The 15,019-nt window shown below is 34.4% G+C and overlaps 2 protein-coding genes across 9 annotated transcripts in view; one reads left to right on the forward strand and one right to left on the reverse strand.

Annotated features, from left to right (window-relative positions):
• LOC109053471 (MAGUK p55 subfamily member 2-like) overlaps positions 1–3,300 on the forward strand; it is a 56,301-nt gene extending 53,001 nt beyond the window's left edge. For all 7 annotated transcript variants that reach the window (XM_042735120.1, XM_042735124.1, XM_042735122.1 and 4 more), the window contains 3 exons: positions 127–329; positions 2,182–2,310; positions 2,399–3,300. In XM_042735120.1, coding sequence (XP_042591054.1) covers positions 127–329; positions 2,182–2,310; positions 2,399–2,575 — 509 coding nt within the window. In that variant the 3' untranslated portion in view covers positions 2,576–3,300. The remainder of the gene's footprint in view (positions 1–126; positions 330–2,181; positions 2,311–2,398) is intronic.
• A 758-nt stretch (positions 3,301–4,058) lies between these two features.
• LOC109053470 (26S proteasome regulatory subunit 8) lies at positions 4,059–14,011 on the reverse strand. 2 transcript variants are annotated; one of them, XM_042735125.1, is made up of 15 exons: positions 13,881–14,011; positions 13,239–13,310; positions 12,478–12,547; positions 12,251–12,348; positions 12,094–12,150; positions 11,106–11,336; positions 10,859–10,985; positions 10,513–10,703; positions 9,269–9,367; positions 9,029–9,139; positions 8,853–8,939; positions 7,237–8,325; positions 5,822–5,868; positions 5,007–5,256; positions 4,059–4,782 (listed from the first exon to the last, which is right to left on the reverse strand). In XM_042735125.1, exons 1-12 carry the CDS (start codon positions 13,911–13,913, stop codon positions 8,272–8,274), a joined length of 1,230 nt encoding a protein of 409 aa, XP_042591059.1. In that variant the 5' UTR covers positions 13,914–14,011; the 3' UTR covers positions 4,059–4,782; positions 5,007–5,256; positions 5,822–5,868; positions 7,237–8,271. The 2 variants fall into 2 exon arrangements, with proteins under 2 accessions (XP_042591059.1, XP_042591060.1); XM_042735126.1 differs by having other exon boundaries at positions 5,822–5,899.
• Positions 14,012–15,019: the final 1,008 nt, after the last annotated feature.

A 15,019-nucleotide genomic window follows, 5' to 3' on the forward strand; every position in this document is an offset into this window, starting at 1 on the left:
TTATAATTATTAACAAATAATTTATCAGTAATGTGACCCTATCAGAAACAACCTACCAACTCAGAACCATCCAAGTGAAGAAATAACATACATCTGATTATTTGCCCTTTTTGTCTCTCTGGACAGACACATCTCGTAAACCCAAGGTGGATGAGAAGGAGGGGCAGATGTACCTGTTTATGTCTCGCAGCGAGATGGAAACTGACATCAAATGTGGCCGTTTTCTTGAACACGGGGAATATGATGGAAACCTGTACGGCACCAAGATCGACTCCATTCATGAGGTTGTGGACTCCGGCAAGATTTGCATTCTGGATGTCAATCCGCAGGTGCTATTTTGAAATTTTTGATATTCTAAAGAGTGCAGTAGTGGCCATTGCATTGCATTGCTGGTCCCTGAAAATATTCTTCCATTTTATTTTCCCATAGGGAAAGGTGAATCACAACATTCAAACACATACAAACTTTGACTTAAAGCAACAAAGTACTAGATTTTTTAAAATCTAAATAGCTATAAAAAAAATTTTATATTCGATACCGTTTTTGATACCACAGGGGAAAACTGCCATAACAGGGTGTAAAATTAGATTTTTAAAGTGCCCCTATTATGGATTTTTGAAAATGATCTTTCATGCAGTGTGTAACACAGCTCTAAGTCAATTAAAACATCCTGCAAAGTTTTAAATATGAAAGTACACCCGAGTATAAAGTTATTAGGTGCGTTCCGATTGACAGGGTCCCTACGCAGTGTTCACTGCTCCCTACTCCCTATGCACAGGATATACGTTGTTAACAAAACGTAAGTTAACAAAAAACAACTGTGCATTATAATGAAGCCTTTGTAAAACTGCACAGCATTTTTAGCTTTTTAATCAACATACTCCGTCCTACACCAACTACGAACACATTTCCTATCATGTATGCCTATGAAAGACGATCGAACCAATCAAAGTAGGTATGGGGCGGGGCCACACGTGCAGCCCCGCCCCAGGTGCAGCCCCGCCTTGTACTTGTGTTGGTCTGAATGAAAATGCAAATTAATTCTTTGCCACTTGGTGCTGCTTTTGGAGCGGTAAAAATAGCGGTTTCCCCGGTAACGCTGTACACAAAGCAGCACTGGGCTCACAAATGCTGCTTTAACAGGCATTACAGGCATGATTACGTTAAAATCGGAGGGGTTTGGAAAAATGAATCGTTGAGCGATTTTGGGAGTCCTTGAGCGTGTGTCATCCTGTTGTTGGGGACTCCCAAAACCAAAATATGAACCTTTCATTACTCATAATAGGGGCACTTTGATGAAAGATTATTATTTGTCCCTATTTTTAACCAGAATAGGGTGCTGTGAGCATTATGGAGCATTGTAAACATATTAATGTATGTTTCATTCATAGTGTAAGGCGTCCTTGTGCAGAAACTCCAAATATGCCTCATAAAAGTTATATAACTTATAATGTTCCAGGAAATCGCTAATATGGGCAAAGGGTTCCAACTATTGTTATAACTGGAAAAAGAAGAGAGAAACGCTTTAACTGATCAAACATGAAGACAATAAACACAACAAATCTGTGTTCTTCAAGCCATCTTGGGTATTTTGGAGAAATATAAAACAATTTGTGACCCTGGACCACAAAACCAGTTATAAGTATCACTGATATATTTGTAGCAATAGCCAGCAATACATTGTATGGGGCAAAATATCGCTTTTTCTAATATAAGTTAAAATCATGTTCCATGATGATATTTTGCAGATTTCCTACTGTAAATATATCAAAATTTAATTTTTGATTAGTAATATGCATTGCTAAGAACTTAATTTGTATAAATTTAAAGTCAGTTTTCTCCATATTTTGATTTTTGGCACCCTCAGATTCCAGATTTTCATAGTTGTATCTCGGCCAAATATTGCCCTATCCTAACAAACCATATATCAATGGAAAACTTATTTATTTAGCTTTCATATGACATATAACTCTCAATTTCAAAAAATCGTCCCTTATGTCCATTCCACTTCTGGAACCCAACTATTGCACTTTAGTTACAAAATTTGACTGTTCATATAAATAAATACAATTAATACCTGATGCAGATTATTTGTATTTAAATGGAAGTCTATTGGGCAGTTTTACAAATATAGTTCTACAATGATCACCTCATTTCATATGTTTCATTGTTCTCCTAAAGGCGCTCAAAGTTCTGCGAACAGCCGAGTTTCTTCCATATGTGGTGTTCATCGAAGCCCCAAACTTTGAGGTTCTGAAAGACATGAACAGATCTGCCATTGAGGCTGGTGTTGTGACTAAACAGATGACGGTAATTTCTTTCTTGATGCCCTCAGAATGATTAGTTCCTTGAATGTTGACTATATTCCTTGAGTCTCTCTCATTTAATCTCTCTCTAGGACTCAGAGCTCAAACGGACAGTGGATGAGAGCGAAAGGATCCAGAGGGCGTACAGTCACTATTTTGACGTGAGCATTGTGAATGACAACCTGGACGGAGCGTACCGCAGCCTCAGGAGGGCGCTGGACAGACTCAACACAGACCACCAGTGGGTTCCTGTCAGCTGGGTCTTCTGAGAGCAGATGTCTTCTTCGGTCTGCATTTCTCAAAGTGACTAGGAGTCTGCTGTAATCTGTGTGAACTTGCCTGTTCTGTAGATTTTTGCACAAAAAAACACGACAATACAAAACTAGTTTATTATTTTGTAAAGAAACGAAGCTGATCTGTATATCTGTATTTGTTCTAAAGGAGTTCTGTACAGTGCCATACGTTTGTTATTCCTGTGAGAGTAGGGCTGTATATTTGTATAGAAACTGTAGAATATGTTTTAGCACCCTACGTTACAATAAAGCTATTCAGAATCATGTTGGATATATCAATGCGATATGATTACGTAGTGTTTTGCAGGGATTGTTTAGTTTTGATGAGTGTTTTGGCATGTCATATTCCCGTGCATGTTCGATTCGTTTGCGTTATTTCTTGTAACATTTGTTAGCACAAAATCCATTTCAGTTCAGAAATTGACAACAGCGAAATGTGTCACAATATACGTCATTTGAAATTGATTGGTCTTTATGCATTATTTAAAAATGTAAGATTTAAATTTTATCATTCCAATACAAGAATTCTAAAATGTTTCTCTGTGACTGATCAATCGGAGCGTTCTGCAGTCATATATTTTTCTATAAGGATGGAAAACTGTATAATTGACCTTTGCCCAGGAAAGTGATTTCTGACGTGGCTGTACTAGTTTCACACTTTCACATTCTCTTCTCGCATAATAAAATATTATCAACTAAAAGCAGTAGTTCACTCATTTGGCAAGTAGCCAAAATGATATATAGGGTTCTTAAAAGTATTTTCCCTCACGTGTTTGTGCACATCTAGCTTTTACAAAGGTTTTTTTTTTTTTTTAGGTTTGAATTATATATATATATATATATATAAATAAAAGTTTTATTAAAAACTAGATGCTTTGCAAAAGACAAAAAACATTTTCTTATTTTATTCCATGATTGCCTTTGTTTCTGTGAGCTTTTGTGTGTGGGACTGCTATACAGCAGTAGAAGACAGAAGGACATATTGGTCAGTTCTTCACAAAGATCGAAGATCATATTCAATTAATGTAACAGAATGTTATTCAGCATACTCAATCATCCACAATTTACACAGAAGTTTCAATATTTTATTGAAAAGCAGCAGCACATTTATGTTGGAAAGCAGGGTGCATAGAGCTGACCCTGTCTTCCTGAAGATATTTCAAAACACCTTTCCAAATATTCACAATGTATTCACATCTCATCTTACTTTTTTCATATAGCGATTTAATACTACAAATTCATCTACAGAAGTTGCATCCAACATTGCGTGTGTCAGAATAGTTTGGGTATTTTATGCAGTTCAAGTTATGATTAACACAATCAAAGCAATAACTAATTAGGTGAAAGCACTGGAAGTTCAGTCCTGGAATAAATAATCTATCCAAAATGAAGCTAAAAGAATTTCTTCAATTCTACATAATACCTGCTTTAACATGGTGCTACATTTACTAATTTTAAAAAAAAGTTATATTATGCCTTTTTATTTATATAGGACAGTATAGAGACGACAGGAAATTACCGGGAGGAGATAGGAATCGGCGATATGGGAATCGAACTTGGGTCACCGTCGCTATATGTCGACGCACTAACCACAAGGTGTAGATTTAATATATAGCAATCATTTTAGAATTTATCTGGTTGCACTTTATTTCGATAGTCCACTTCAGGCATTTTACTAACTCCAAGTAATTCAGTTATTCAGGATTTACATAGATACATGGAAATATGGTTACATTTCAGCCACTCCTCTTCACATGGTTCGCAAAAGCAGTAAACATTTTGTTCTTAAGATAAGATTTATCTCTGACGTAGAAACTGTAAAGCTATTAGACTGTTGAGTAACCGTATGACAGGTTCATTTGCTCATTAATATAAAGCAGCATCTTATCTTGGCTGATGTGGAAAGTGCTGAATAATTGCTCTGGAAAACTGTACCAAGTTCAAGGGAAAATCCAAATAGCCCCGCCTATTTGGTATTAACTTTCAAATACACAATTCCAGTTATAAAACATGTATTAGTTATACTAGTTATCACACCAACAAAAATATATATTCAGAAGTCTCTATTGATGACTGGATGAGGTGGGCAAAGGTGGGCAGTACGGTGGTGGTGGCATGTTGGAAGTGTCTATCTCTGAGTCTGGAGTCACTCGAACATCAGAAATATTTAATTTAAAGCTGGACTGTAAAAACAAAACAAAAAATTATGTATTAGAACACTGCTGATACAGCATTTCAACTTACACAGAGCGATATATTCTGTAGATAAGAATAGCTGAAGCTGTCGTAAACAGGTCATAGCTGGTTTGAGCAACTCTGACCTGTTGAAAAGTACCCAAAACCTGAAAAATCAGCCAATAGACGAGCAATGTGCAGTTTAGCTTTTTAGATAGCTAGATAGATGTACCTCATATGACGGTGGTGGACACACTAGGTCATATGGTGGTGGTGTGAACTCAGAATCATCATGAGAGCTCATCTCATCTTGTTCGTCTCTCTCTACTCTCACATGAATGGGGTTGGGAATCACATAGACATGGTCGCTGTTTGACAGGTCCAGATCTGAGCCAGTGTCTGAGACTTTACTGCAGATTTTGCAGCAGAACCTCAGCACGCACAGACTCACAGTCAGAACCAGCAGCGGCGTCAGCCACGTCCTGCACATCATCAGACATACAACCTTTACTTCAATGTATTACCTACATACCCTAGTGAAAAATAAACATACTGTACATTTATTTCATGCTAAGTATACTACAAATACATTTACGTATTTATGTACTTAATAAAAACACCCTGCAATCGTACTTCTGCTATACTAAACTGGTAGGCATATACCTAAAGTCTGCTAAATTCAAACAAACAATTTTATGTTTAATGCACTGTAATTGTGTGGAACTAGTGCTGACGTATATTTGACTGTGCTTAAGTGGAACTATTGCAAGTATACTTCAGGTACGCTTTATTATTTAAAGACAGATGTTATTAAAAGATCATACAATCCTTATCAATAGTGATATTAAAACACATGTAAGGCTTAATAAATGTGCATTGTGCACAAGTAGGCTATACAGTAAGTTTTATATCAGTGAGTCTTGAGCGATATTTCAGTAAATGTGTTAATAGACTAATATGAAGTAAACGTAGCTATTTGAAAAATATTACTTTTTTTTACTAGGTTATAGAAAGATCTTATGAAGATTTTATGAATGTAGTACTTACTGGATGTAGTAGAATATATGATCAGCCATTGAAGTGGCCAGGAATCTCTGCAGAGAACAATTCTATATTAATGTACATCTTTAAATGATCAAGACAAGTTACCTTAACTTTGTATAAAATGCAATTGATTTAATGACTTAATGCTCACTTTTTGTGTAAAGATATATAAATCTATTGAAAAATGTATAGCTGATATGGACACTGATTTGAAATCCTCTATAGTGTTGTTTTTTTTTTTATTTAAAACTTTTTTCTTTCTTTTTTATGAGGCTTAAAGACAAAATGCGAAGAAAATGTTTGAAGATTTTAAAAAAAAATCTTTAAAAGGCAGAAATTTTTTAATTTTAAAAAAGAAAAGCTTTTCATCCCTAAAAAGAATATTTTAATTAAAAAAAATGAAAAATTAAATCATTCCTATATATATAGGATTGATTTAATTTTTCGTGTTATATATATATATATATATATATATATATATATATATATATATATATATACACACACACACACACACACACACACACACACACACTATATATATACATACATTATACATATATGTATACATATATATACACATATACATATATACATACAGAGTACAGTAAAAAAGTAATTATGTAACATAAAGGGCCTATGTAGTTCAGGTTGTCAAAATATGTTTTTAAAAAGTATGTTACATGACTGAATTTATACATCTCATAATACTTTTTTTCTTTCTTTTTTATGGGGCTTAAAGATAAAATACGAAGAAAATGTGTGATGAAGATTTAAAAAAAAATCTATAAAAGGCAGAAATTGTTTACAAAGAAAAAAAAAAGAAAAGCTTTTCATCCCGAAAAATAATATTTTAATTAAAAAAAACTAAAAATTAAATCAATCCTATACATATACATACATATAAGTCATCCCTTGTTAATATATATATATATATATATATATATATATACACACATATACATACAGAGTACAGTAAAAAGTAATTATGTAACATAAAGGGCCCACGTAGTTCAGGTTGTCAAAATATGTTTTTAAAAAGTGTGTTTTAAACTAAATAACTACATGACTGAATTTATACATCTCATAATCTTAAAAACTTTTTCGATCAAAAGGCTTCTATTTTATTTTAGCTTGTCGGCGAATATAAACTCTCCACAGGAGAAATGTTTTATAAAATTAACATTTTAATTTAAAAAACAAAATGAATGAGTTGGAGTGGGCATCAATACTGTTTAACAAACATTTTAAATCTACATGTGCTTTACATAACCTCAAGCGAGTTCCTTACAACCGAACTTTTATTTATTCTAAATGATTTCCCCCCTCAAGAACTTAGATAAGTCAAATTAAAACTATGTAGTAAAAGTATGCACTATGTTTTAACATTGTAGTATTTGTAGAAATGATATACTCACAGTTGTTATGTCATCAGACCCGAAGCAGAGGGAAGTGGAAGACTGTACGTGCTTTCTAACAGTGACTGGAACTTCTGCAGAGGACTTTGAGCTGGACACTTACTGGCAGCCGTCATCCGGGGCTGGGTTTGTAAACACCGCGCTTTACACCATACACAGCTGACAATGACTTTCAATTCCACCTCATGTCCAATGCAGACTTTTAATTCAAATTTGAATCAACAGAACTAGAATCAAATGAACTAATTGTTAAATCTGGTGTCTTATATAATACCTTTAATTTTTAATTTACATTATATCAAAGTTTAAACCCATGGAAAATTGTAATTATGTATCTCTTAGATTGTATGAACTCATTTTTATTAACATTTCTTTCAGTTTTAAGTATTATGGTTAAAGGAGACTTCATTTCCCACAATGCTTTAGTTATTGTGCAATCAATATTGCCCCTTTTTAAAATCTGAAAACCAAGTGGAGGACATTTCTGTTAACTCTATGCAAAAAGTAAAATGTGTTTTGATAACGGTGTTAATGACGTACACAATTTTGAGCTCATTTGAATGAAATCTCATTTTAGAACAAATAGTCAATGTTTTACCATCAAACTAGCATTGGACTAATGAAACAATTCAGACCAATTAAGTGAAAAGTGTAAAGTTTCCTCTTCTCTGATAAATGCAAATGCATCATTCCAAAAAAGACGTCCCAGAGAGAGCAGAAACCAACTAAATCATAACGAATGCATACTCATAATCATGAAATGTAGTTACAAAGCTTCCAAAAAAGTTCTAATTCAGGTAGAGGTTACTTTCAGTTCAGTGATTCTGTGCTTTGTTTTCTTGTCCTTTGTCTTAAAAAAATACATTGTCTATGTGACAATCACCCTTTGTTAACGTAAGTGCATTTTTATTGATTTATTTTTACAAAGTGGAACGAAAAACAGATTGTTCTAAGTGAGAATCAATTTATTTTGAATACATTTGGGTGACAAAGCAACTTAGACACAAAAAAATAATGCAGATTACTGAGTTATGTTTACTTCCAGAGTTTCTTGATGGACATGTTCTTCTCACTGTCTTTCTGCATCACCTGGAAACATTTAGTACATTATAAATTAGAGCTATCCACTGAAAACAAATATTCTCCCATAATAAGAACTGGTATGTTTGAATATCATTTGCACCATGAGCACAATCAAATGTGACCCGGGACTCAAAACCAGTCATAAAGGTCATTTTTTTGAAATTGAGATTTATACATCCTCTGAAACCTGAATAAACAAGTTTTCACTTGACGTATGGTTTGTTAGGATAGGACAATATTTGGTTGAGATACAACTATTTAAAAAATCTGGAATCTGAGGGTCCAAAAAAAATCAAAATACTGAGAAAATCGCCTTTAAAAATGAAGTTCTTAGCAATGCATATTACTAATCAAAAATTACGTTTTGATATATTTACGGTAGGAAATTTGCAAAATATCTTCATGAAACATTATCTTTACTTAATACCCTAATGATTTTTGGCATAAAAGAACAATTGATAATTTTGACCCATGCGATGTATTGTTGGCTATTTGCTGGTCCAGGGTCACAAATAAGAAAATGATTTTAGTACCTTTGCTACTGCCATTTCGAAATCTTCTTGGGTAACGTGGACTCTCCTCTCTCTCAGGGCGTACATCCCTGCCTCTGTGCAGACACCCTGTCAGACAAGCACAAATAAAGTCAGCTTGTTGAATATATAGTATATAGACGCCTGGAAATATGCGCAGGTTGAGACTGTGACCTCACCTTGACCTCAGCACCAGACGCTCCTGGCATCAGCTCGGCAATCTTGCGCAGGTTAATACCACGCGTCAGGTTCATCTTCCGGGAGTGGATCTTCAGAATGTCCAAACGGGCCTGAGGAGAACAACATCACGCTACGTGGTTACTGCTTGCATTTATACAGAGAGTCAGACAAATACAGTTTGGTGTATTTCAGAATCAAGTTGATACTAAAAATGTAAAAATATAACAATTCCAGCCTACCTCTTCATTGGGAGGGGGAAATTCAATCTTCCTGTCAATGCGGCCTGGTCGAAGAAGCGCAGAGTCCAGAATGTCAATCCGGTTTGTTGCCATAATAACCTGAGGGGAAAAAGAACATTCAGAAAACTCAGACTCTCCTTAAAGAAAATGATAAAAATACAGCTGGAGCCAAGCACAGAAAATATATATAGAAGTTTGAGTAGTTTTGATTGGTCACAGCACCACTGGTGGTGGTGTATGGAAAGGCAGTTGAATGAGCAATGCAACATGGTAATCATACCCTTTGACCAGTTGGTGCTAACTGCAAACAACTTTATATAGTACAAGAGCATGTGATCAGCAAAAGACAAAACAAAAAAAAAAGAGGGAAAACATGCTTTGATTTCTCTATTTAGTATGACTATACAAAAAATAAAATAATTATTATTATCATTATTCTTATTTTTATTTAAATTCTAAAAACAAAAATTCAGAGCATTAATACAGAACAATAATAATAACTGTCATTAAACTGTTTTTAATTGCTGCTTAATTTTTTTAATTTAAATGATAAATTAAACAATATTTTAATAGTAATATAATAGTAATAGTAATAATTACTATTATTATAGTTTTATACTTTAAATGGTAAATTAAATATTTCAGTGTTTCCCAAACATTGATTTATTTGTGGCGGCCCACACTGACCGTCCCAAATAGATTTTCCAAAATGCTTTGATTCGTTAAATAAACATGAGCACTGCACATTTCAGTCAAAACGCAGCATGGGTGTTTTTACACTGATTGTATAAAAACCGGAACTGATTGTCTTCAGAAACTTTTTGATGTCATTTGCATTTCATCTTTCCTATAATATTTTGATTACAGCTGTTTCAGGGGAAAACGCTATTTCTGCCGCTCCTGAAGCGCCTCCTGCTGGCAGAGAATGAATCTGCATTTTCAATAAGCCTGTCTGCTGTTTTATAATTACGTTATGTACATATATATTTCCTCGGGGTGAAGTGCCGCCACATATAGATTGCAAGTCTGTGGGAAAAACTATTAATAATAATAATAATATATATATTTTTTTTTTATCTTCGTTGCAAATTTCTTTCAAATGTTGAACTACAGAGATTTTATTTTTTGGCAGAAAACCAAATGGACTTTAAGAATTCAATGAAAAGCTACCAACTTTTAAAAGCAGAGATGAGAGACTTCTCATGTTAGCATCAGCACATAGGTTACAGATGTTTGCTTCTCACCTTGATGTTCTTGGTGGCCTCGAACCCATCCAGCTGGTTGAGGAGCTCCAGCATAGTCCTCTGCACCTCACTGTCTCCTCCTGATCCTCCCTCCAGCCGAGATGAGCCGATGGAGTCGATCTCATCCATGAAGATGATGGAGGGCGCGTGTTCCCTGGCCATGACGAACAGCTCTCGCACCATACGAGCTCCTAGAATACAAACAAGAACAGATCAGAATGTTCACAATTTAAAATTTTTTGTAGCTGCTGGTTAATATACGCTTTTATAATAAGAAAAAGAGCAGTGGAAACATTCTGCTAAACATCTCCTTTTGGGTTCCAAAAAAATAGAAAAAAAAAAAAACCTTCTCCTATGAACTTCTGCACCAGCTCTGATCCAGACACTCTGATGAAGGTACAGTCAGTGTGATGGGCCACGGCTCTGGCTAACAGAGTCTTTCCTGTTCCAGGAGGTCCATACAGCAGCACACCCTGCAGACCAACACATCACAGAACATGAAGCACATCTGGTAGGCCAACAGACCAACTATTGAAAAGGCAGCACTCTTTTACATGATTGGCCTGATAAGAATTAATTATGCCATCACTTGCCTTGGGTTGTGCAATTCCTAGAGCCTCAAACAATTCTGGGTGCTTGACTGGAAGCTCAATCACTTCCTTGATCTCTTTGATCTGTTTGTCCAGCCCTCCGATCATCTCATACGTCGAATCTGGCACTTTTTCAACCATCATCAACGAGACGAGCGGGTCAACTTTGTTTGGCAGGATTTTGTGAAGTGTGTAACTGTCATTTCGAAGTGCTACACGGCAATTTGGAGTTACCTGTTGGAAATGAGGATTCAGTTTACTATCAACATTCATACAAAATAGCTACAATATCAGTAAAAGTTGACTTTTTTTTCTATTTTATGAGCCACCAGGCAAAAACTACACTCCCTCCTTAAATTCTGAGGTATCATGTATGACTGTAAAAACTAGGGATGCATGAATTGTAATTTGTGAGTAAGATTTTGGCAGCTTATGATCAATTAATATTTATTATTCTATATTTATATTTATAATTTTAATATCCCCCCCACCATTTGCCATTATCTTGCTTAGAGGTTTTCATCCCTGGGGTTGCCAGATGTTAAGATTTTAAATTCCCCAATCAGAGCATTTTCATCCAAATGGATACATTTTGTTTTACTTTATCTTCTCAACTTGACAACCATACACATGCACTCTTATCGCACTGCAAAAAAACAAAATAATTAATACAATAAAAATAAATAAAATTGTGATGTTCTGCTCTAATAAAATGCATACAGGTATATATGTATATATATATACACACACACACAAGCTATTTGTGGTGACTACAGAGATAAGGTAAAATAAATCCTGTGTACGAGCTGACATTCTCTTAATTTGTGCTTATGTAAAAGTGCAATAATTGTAAAGAAACGTAAAAAGAAACGTCTCAAATCAGAATAATCGTAATTAATAATTGCGATTATACTTTTTGATCGTAATACTAAAAAATAATCATGATCATCAGTTTAACCAGCTTAGTAAAAATCCAAAACAAAACACTTACATCATTTATATCAATGTTCTTATCCACATCCACCACAAACTTTCCTTCAGGATGCACCTAAAAACATAGCATAAATACGAACGATTAACAAAACTGCACTGCAACGTCAACACAAATCATGCTCATGTAATTAAGCAGTAGATAATGGCTGTCAAACCTTGACTAGCACTTTCTTCTTGTCCATGGCTCTCACCACCTCTCCTACATAAGAGCCCTGCTCCTGCAGCAACTGAAGCTCCTCGCGCAGGAGGCGCACTGAAAGAAACCACACAAAGCACATCCTGTCATGTCATACTGGTGACATTCTTAAAATATTCTATTTGGCATATGCAACTGAACACCACAAAGTGACATTCATGAGAAAGTTGGTCAAAAAGGCCTTACCCTTGGCATTTAACTCGTTCCTTTGAGCCTGCAGACGTCTGAGATTTTGGCTTTTATCATTCACTGTCAACTAAGTAAAGAGAAAGAAACATTTAGACATAACATACCCACGTGAAAAAGAAGAGTGCTTAATTGCATTGAATGTTCATTTGTAATGTACTTCAAATCTTAAAAGCATATTTTTTAGTCGCAGAAAATACGAATGAAATAAAAGGCAACTTAAGTGTGCTTAAAGAGATTTTAAAGTATGTTTTAATTTACAGTTGTGCTTTAAAGAACTTACATTTTTTGAGGTGTTGACTAAAATAATAAAGCTGTTGATTATCATTTTATTTGATATATCACTGAAAGGTAATATTTTACATTTCCATCATTACCAAACATGCAATTACAATAATATTTAATTAAATATATGACATACAAGTTTTAATAGAATTATATTTTAGTTTATCAGAAATGCTTTTCAGTCCTTTCAGCAGCACACTTTAACCATATTTTAAAACAACAAAATTATAAAATTACATAGATGTACTTAAGCCAAAAAAAAAAAAAAAAAAAAACAAGCTCAACGACCCACATTTAAAACATATACTAAATTATAAAACATTCTCAATTAATTGTAAATAACATGCAATTAAGTGTCTGAAAACATTACATCCAGTTCACCGTATATTCTTTTAAATTAAATTATTTCCGTAATAAACATAAAAGCAAAGTCCTTAATATCTATAGATTAAATTGTGGGTCACTGCTATTCTTACCTGAAGCTCCTCAATTTTAGACAGGTAATACTGGCGGAGACCAGATCCTCCTTTACTGTCCTCAATATCCATCTGTAAAAAAAAAAAAAAAAAACATTAACAATAACATTAATAACATAAACATTCGGTTTATTAATAGCCAGTGCCAGGTAAAGTGATGTTACTATTCATGACGTTTTATTAGAAATGATCCATTTAACATGTTATGATCAGTAATGAGAGATTTCTCGTGTTATGCTTCGAAAGTATGGTAGAGATTTCTGTTATGATGATGTTATGATCAGATAGGAGCGATTTCAGTTGTGTTATGATCAGACTCAGAGATGTGATCATCGGAGATTTCTTCTCTTATCATTAGACATAAAATATTTATATTGTTTTAATTAGTGATTTCGCATGTTATAACAAAACATTCATCAAACATATGTTATGTTATGGTCAGCCCCAGTCAGTGTGACACAATGAGACAGCAAACTCTGCTTCAATCCGTGCAAATGAGTCTGAAAGTCAGCCATTCTATCTTATATTTCCAAACACTGCAATTATAGCAGGTTCCTCGTATACACTATGTGTTGCTGACTTATAAAACACAGCTAACTGTGCTGTTCATATTTTACGATTTAATAGAAAAGTATCACTTACTTGCTCGATCCCGTCCAGCGCCATCTTGAACATACAAACTTCCTTCCGTCAGTGGCGCTATTTCCGCTTTGTTTTCCTCGGGGAGAATGCCGACCGTAGGATGTGCGCTCTAGCGCCAACGTCACGCTGGAGAGCTTTCCTGTCGTTACATTTAAACACGAATATGTATACATGAATAATGCTGAATTGGTAACAGTAAGTGGACAGTCAGAGTATGGCATGCCGTTTTAACATTTAATCTTTGAAACGTTCTAGTGTCTATTTGTATGCTATTTTATGCTATTAGTAGGCTACTTTATTTTTTGCTTCTAGTATCTATTTCATTGGGTAGGCTAGATACCATGCTTATTCTTAAGGCAGTGCTCATTCTTACTAGTTACTTTTTAGATAATTTTTTATTCAGTAGATAGTATTATTTAGTTACTAGTTAATTCAACAGTGACTACCTGCATTGTTTGTTATTGACCTCTATGGGGATCTGTTATTCAGATGCCAAATAATCAGTTCAGACTAGTATACAAACACACACACACACACACACACACACACACACACACACACGTATATATATATATATATATATATATATATATATATATATATATATATATATATATATATATATATAAACTAACTAGTAGAACGCAATCAGTGTAATGAACATTGTTTATGTTTAGCATGAACATGGTGTCTATTGAACATAATCAGCGCTGAGGCAGTAAGTTCACTGCATTATGCTTTAATCATCAAATTACAGGTTATAACATATCTTGAAGCTATTGTATATGGGTCCTTAGTTTTTCTTGTTGTTTAATACACTTGGCCCAAATTTATGATATAAATAATGAAGCACTATATGCACAGGATATTTAAAACGTACAAAAGTATAGAACTAGATGGCAAATGGTTTTCTCTGCTCTTCAAACACACAAAAGACATAGCCATTACAGCAACATGTTGTAATTGGTGAAATGACCGTCACTGTCTCCACTGCGCGACATATCAATCTGAACGGAGTCGGGGCAAAGTTACAAGGTTTCGCTGACAGTTTAAGGATCCAATGGCGTTCAGTGAAAAGCTCTTTTGAATGGTTTTCATTGGTTAAATATTTGTTAAACCCTCATACGCTAGCATACTCT

The sequence above is a fragment of the Cyprinus carpio genome, chromosome B12 (assembly GCF_018340385.1).
Source record: "Cyprinus carpio isolate SPL01 chromosome B12, ASM1834038v1, whole genome shotgun sequence".
Lineage (NCBI taxonomy): Eukaryota > Metazoa > Chordata > Actinopteri > Cypriniformes > Cyprinidae > Cyprinus > Cyprinus carpio.